Raw genomic sequence first — 6,119 nt, 5'->3', positions numbered from 1 at the left:
AGGGATGCTCTGAAAACACTCCCATTAGTAATTAGTGCTTTCCACCCTTAAATTGTAACGGTCAATGCTTCCACTGGATGAAATAACACAGCAAAAAATCGACCAATCAGAATTTTGGTCAAGCCAGAACGTATCAACCAATAAATTGACTAGTCGACTGGGAAATTACAGTCCTAATCTTATTTTATTTAAAATGTTTTTTATGTTAGTATTTTTCAGATCTCTTAATTGCCATGATGACCGAGATATTCGACGGGGAAATGTGGAAAGCTGCCATATTCCCATGCATTACTTTGACAAATCAACTATGGTAAATTTACAAAAATCTTAATCTCAACGGCAAGCAAGGTATAACATATATAACACACATTTAACTTGTGACATCAACATTATCAGACAAATCCCAGTTCAGGACATGCACAGCCTCTAAATTCCAGTACGAAACTGCAGTGTAGTGTTCTTAATTTTTAGCTTGTAGTCCGCATCAAACTTTTCATCCTGCGTCACGGTAAAATGGTTCCTCCAGTCCCCAACCTTCCCTGCAGAACCACAGAAAATCAGACAGGTTTTTTAGCTAAAGCTGGAGTCATGTGACTTGTATTGTGTATAACAATTCACTGTACCTTTCCTCATGAAAGAAGGCCTTTTGAAATACATCGGAACCGTTGAAAGGTTGACCGTGTTGTTCTTTTTCATAACATCAAACTGCACACTGCTTGTAATTCTTTCCTTTTCTTCAGCTGAAGGAGACAAACCAAGAAAGCAGCAGAGTTTGTCTATTTCCCGCCCGGTGTCCTAGAAGCACAAGAGTCACATCATTTAATTCAATTTTATTTATAGTATCAAATCCTAACAAAAGTTATGTTGAGACCCTACAGATAGAGTAGGTCTAGACCACATTCTATAATTTACAAAGCCCCAACAATTACAGTAATTCCCCCAAGAGCAAGCAATTACTGTGACTGGCGAGGAAAAACTTCCTTTTAGGGAGAAACCTAGGACACACCAAAGCTCTTTGAAGGCGGTGTCTGACGGTGCCGGTTGGGGGTGTAATGCACAGGGGCAATAACAGTCACAATAAAGGAAATGGAACAGTGACTTCAAATGGTAGTCATAGTAGTTCAGGTCATAGCGGGGTACTGCAAGGCGTTACAGGGTGTAGCGTGGCATAGCAGAGTACAGGTGGACAAAGCGGGATGCAGCAAGGTTCAGTAGGACTGCAAGGCATCACAGGGCATAGCAGGGTGTAGCAGGACCACGGCAACAGATGCAACAAAGATCTTTTTTGCGATCCTAATCCAGTAGTAACAAGCATTTGGGGGATGGGATGCACACAAATGGAAAGGGAAAGGAGAGGAGCTAAGTGTGTCATAGGAAGGACGGAAGTCCCCTGCCAGTGTAGAACTTTAATAGAATAACTAGGAGAGACAGGTTAAGGAGAGGTGCCTGGTCATGCTAGAACTCTACCCATTCTGGTCAGGCTTTACTGGCCTGCCTCGCTCTACTTTTATGATATTATTAATTATATGGTAGATGAATCTGACGACCATGAAGAGAAGCAGGTAGGTCTGGCTAGGCGGACGCTGCAACTCCTCACTCCCTAACTAGAAGCTTCCTCAAGGTTTTCAGGTTATTCTTAAATGTGGTGACGGTTTCAATCCCCCTAACCCAGACCGGGAGCTGGTTCCACAGTAGAAGAGCCTGATAGCTGAATGCTCTTGCTCCCAACTTACTTTTAGAGACTCTAGGAACCGAAAGTAGCTCTGAATTCTGGGAGAGTAGGACTCTAGTGGGACAATAAGGCACTAAGAGCTCTTCTACATACAGTAGGTTGGTGATTATTGCCACAATATCATCAGCTAGCACAGAGCTTTGGGAAAAGTAACCTGAAAAGGGAGATTCTAAATCATACAAACACAACCACGGACAGCCCCCACATTTTGTGTTGTAATACTCACTGTTGAGTAAAGATCAAAATACAATAATGGCAGATATAATAGCAATGTAGAAGAAATTAAAACCTTTGGGTGAGAATGTACTTACCTAACAAACACTCCCAGAGGTCATTTGTTCAAGCAGCGATTGCGAGCTACATTTACGTTTCTAGGAGCGACACCTCTAGTGGCGGTAATTAGAACGGGAGCAAAACAGAAAGTAAGGTGACAAAATATAAAAGAAAAAACAAAGGACTTTCACACGAGGGTGATGAGAAATTAAATAATTTCTTCAGAAAAAGACCTGGATTGTCTTAAGCCTTGTGTTGTCCTTTGGGTCCCAAAGACCCAACTGTATTCAATTGTATTTTTCTGCTACCATGGCCCCGTCCTCCGGGGTCCCAGCACTCAGACGCGTATCCCAATAGCCTCATCTTGTCCTCCAGGGTCCCTGGGACCCAATGGACAAGGCGGGAGTAGTGGAACATACGTATAATTGCATTAAAAAAAAAATATCCGAGACTCAAAGGACGAAAGACAACGGAAGTTGACATGAAGTGAAAAAGGCCCCAGGGGCCCCAAAGCACAACGCCAGGCTAATACAAAATGTAAACTAAAGAAGTCCCGTGACACAAAGGACAACACAAGAGTTAAGAATGTAGGATGTGATATAAGGTCATGTGTACATCATCGGACAACTCAAAATAGAAGAGCACATGCAATCTGATTGCTCTATTTTCAAGTCCTCACCATGCACACTTTCATACAACAGCAGTATTCTGTGTATACAGAACCTGAGTGAAGAGAGTAATTAATGATAAAACAATGTGTCATGCAATTTTACTTTCAGAATTCACACTACTCCATTTTTGAAGTAACACACACAGAAACAACCCGCAAAAAACAAGTACATTACCTCAATCAGATCTTCGTAGAACATGTAATGGAGTTTTGGATAACTCTGTTTCTTCTCCCACCAGCCGTTCACATGGTCGTACCAGGATCCAAACGCCACTGAAGCAACAGAACAATGAATGATCGCACTTTATGAGCACTTTTTATTGCAGCATTTCATTTTAATATATACCCTTTCCCTCCATGAATCTCTGAAGGTAGCAGCTCCAGTCTCCAGGCTCCGGTTGGATTTTGCTCATGTAGTCGTAATGGAAATAAGACACCACGCTGTCCTTTGCATTGCGGGCCACATAAATAATCTACACAACAAGAAAGCACTTTATTATCTGAAGAGCAGCATTGCATGAGACATGACATACCTAAGTGTTTATGAAAAACTGATCATGGTCATGCATTTTGTGTCACTGCTTCCTCTTGTCATCATTTAGCCTTCACATGAAAACTGAAGACCGTGTTGCTGGAATTGCTTTGCTAAGGTTGTTTTTTTAAACCCTCATGTTGTCTTGGGGTCAAATTTGACCCATTTTCAAATAGTGTCTAGACTCGAAAATTTTCTTTATTTCAACCAAATTTCCTAAACTGAAAATAGATGGTTCTATAAAACGCTCTTCTCAAGTAAAATGAAGGATCAGTTCACTACTTTCCTTAATTTTGGTTGTTTTATTCAATTTTCTTCATTATTCTGCTTCTTAAACTCCAAAATTAGGTTTTATGGATGTTGAAAAAAAAATACAAGTGATAATACAATGGTTAATACAATGACAAGAATGTAAGAGTTAGTGAGACATGAGTCTGTAACAATGGAAGTATTTACAGGATCTCGGGCTTTGGCCCTCGACTTTCGCTCTGTGTGTGTAGCTGTTCTCAAAATCAGCATCCATCAGAATCTAAGCTACAGGCTGAAAATGGCAGGTTAAAAAGACAGTTTGGGTTGTGCAACAAGTCAGGCTCTCTACCAACAGGAACATTCATTCCGTCATGTCATAAAAACCCTAATATCAGGTGGAATTACAGAAACTGCATTATTTCATGTGTCAGGTCTGCCCTTATATAATAGATAATAGTTTATTGTATTTAGCATAGACTTTGTTTTACATTGCAGTTTCTCTTGAAGCCTCTTAACATTTTAGTTTTGTTGGGTTTAGTAGAGGCTGCATTTTGTTTCTTTTGCTGAAAATCAATAGAAAAATTAATGACCAATCTTTGATCAGCTTTATAGAATGTGACACTACCCGATGTGAGTCGAGTGCAGATTTGAGTCACGCGCTTTGCAACAAGAAGCCTACAAGATTATAAAGACATACTTCTGTAATGTCAGTACATTAAAACTGGACCTACATAACGTTTGTTAAAAGTTGGTTCACTGCTAGCTACAAGTTAACATCAAACACAACAAAGGCTGTCAGTTGAATGGCGTTTCGAGCTAACGTTAGCAACCAAACAATGTTAAACGTTTTTGAAATGACTCCCATCTTCTGTAATTGTTTGTAATGAGAAAAAGTTTATTATTTCATGGATTTCACCAATTTCAGTATGACACTTTAGGCTGTAAACCGTTTAAATCTGAGCATGTACGACTCAAATCTGCCAGAGACAGAATGTACGGTTTATGAAAAAAGGGAAACAGAGACAGAATTGATCTGGTACTTGTCTTCCTCTCCCTTGGGCAGAAATTTTTCTTCACTGTATAGTTCCTTTTCCACACAAAATCAGCCAAATAGCTCCTCTTTTTACTGTATGTACTACTGTAACATATCAGCATCAGCTGGGCCACGTTTGGGTAAACAAACAAGGAATGTGACTTCAGTTACTGTAATCCTTTTTCTTAAAGTACACTTACTTACTGTAACATGTAAAGAATACTGTAAAAACAGATGGTCATGTGATTGAAAGAACCTCAACCCCTGAGTGTGTTTCCTAGATGAAAATCAGCTGGGATTGATCTATTTGCATAACTTTAATCAGCTGTTTCTGTCATTTACAGTAACAAAGGGATACGTGTAAGATGCAGGGGATATATTTGTGTTTCAATTTGAAGCATGAACAGCTGTTCTCTTTCAAATTAGCCTATAAATTAGGTGTTTAACATGATGTTATCTGTTTTGACATACAGTGGGACAGCATTTGCATATTTGGCAGTACAAATCCACTGTTTTGGTCTTGGTTAAGCTTGTTTGTAAAAGTTGTTCAAACAATGCATTTTGTTTCAAAGCAACAAAAAATGTGTTAATTGCATAGCCTACACAGACAAATGTTGCGCAAACTGTGTTAAGAGTTCAGTCCAGTCCGGAAAGTTGTCGTAGCAATCATAAAAAACTGCAAACTGATAGCGCCGTCTAGTTTGGTCATAAACATACAACTAATGGTTCATGAATCTTCATTTGGACATCAATAGCAAATACAATACAACAGATTAAACGTTAAGTACAATCATGACTAGGGTGCAATTTGGGGAACAAACAAAAGGAATTTTTTTTGATCATGCACAACAAAAGAAAACATGCAAGAATGAAATCTCCCTTGCAAAACCATGGATGTAGTGCCAGGCAACACTTCAATATGCACTTCAATATTCAGTGGAAAAGACAGCGCTTTCAAGCCAGAGAACTCACTTTGAGGCTAAAACTAAATGTTTTCACCCAGGAAATAGGAGACATTAATACTAATATCTTAATCCAAAACAGGATATTTTTCCTAAACTTAACTAGTCGTTTGGTGCCTAAACTTAAAGGAGAATTTCGATGAATATCAACAAGATTTTTTTCTTCTTTTTTTTAACTGTGTAGTGCTGTCAATAGCAAAACAAATGAAAACAATGAGGGCTGTCTACACAGAGTTATCCTCCTGCTAGCGTTAGCACCCAACAGGCTTAGGCAGGGCAAGTTTTAAACATGTTTATAGCCTTTAACCATGTTCAAAATGCCATTACCAGTGCCTACCCATGTGAAAGGATTCCTTTCATGTGAACAAAGTGAATTTGACTGCAGTAGATGTGACGGAAAGGCATACAATTAAAACAAAGTTTAACAACTTTTTATGAAGGTAAATATGGTGCAAAAGTAAGAGCGCGCGGATGCGATGTGAGCACTTGTGAAATGTGACTTGAGAGCGCAGATATGATGTGAGCACTTGTAAAATATGACTTGAGAGCGCAGATGCGATGTGAGCACTTGTAAAATATGACTTGAGAGCTTGTGAAAAAGATCTGTACTCATGTTTTTTTCACTTGAGTCACTTTTCCAGTACAACCACAACTCAGTGATTACAACC

The 6,119-nt window shown here is 39.2% G+C and overlaps 1 protein-coding gene across 1 annotated transcript in view; it reads right to left on the bottom strand.

Moving 5' to 3' along the window:
- Nucleotides 1-371: 371 nt before the first annotated feature.
- Nucleotides 372-6,119, bottom strand: part of LOC117952269 (cytosolic sulfotransferase 2-like) — a 7,895-nt gene continuing 2,147 nt past the window's right edge. The window contains exons 4-7 of the mRNA XM_034884416.1: nucleotides 3,022-3,148; nucleotides 2,851-2,948; nucleotides 624-795; nucleotides 372-539 (exon numbers count right to left, since the gene is read on the bottom strand). Of these exons, the coding sequence (XP_034740307.1) occupies nucleotides 427-539; nucleotides 624-795; nucleotides 2,851-2,948; nucleotides 3,022-3,148 (510 nt within the window). The 3' untranslated portion in view covers nucleotides 372-426. The remainder of the gene's footprint in view (nucleotides 540-623; nucleotides 796-2,850; nucleotides 2,949-3,021; nucleotides 3,149-6,119) is intronic.

Source organism: Etheostoma cragini, chromosome 10, assembly GCF_013103735.1.
Source record: "Etheostoma cragini isolate CJK2018 chromosome 10, CSU_Ecrag_1.0, whole genome shotgun sequence".
In the NCBI taxonomy this organism is placed as follows: Eukaryota; Metazoa; Chordata; class Actinopteri; order Perciformes; family Percidae; genus Etheostoma; species Etheostoma cragini.
Note: the sequence above shows the minus strand (reverse complement) of the source record. Positions and strands in the feature narration are given on the sequence as shown.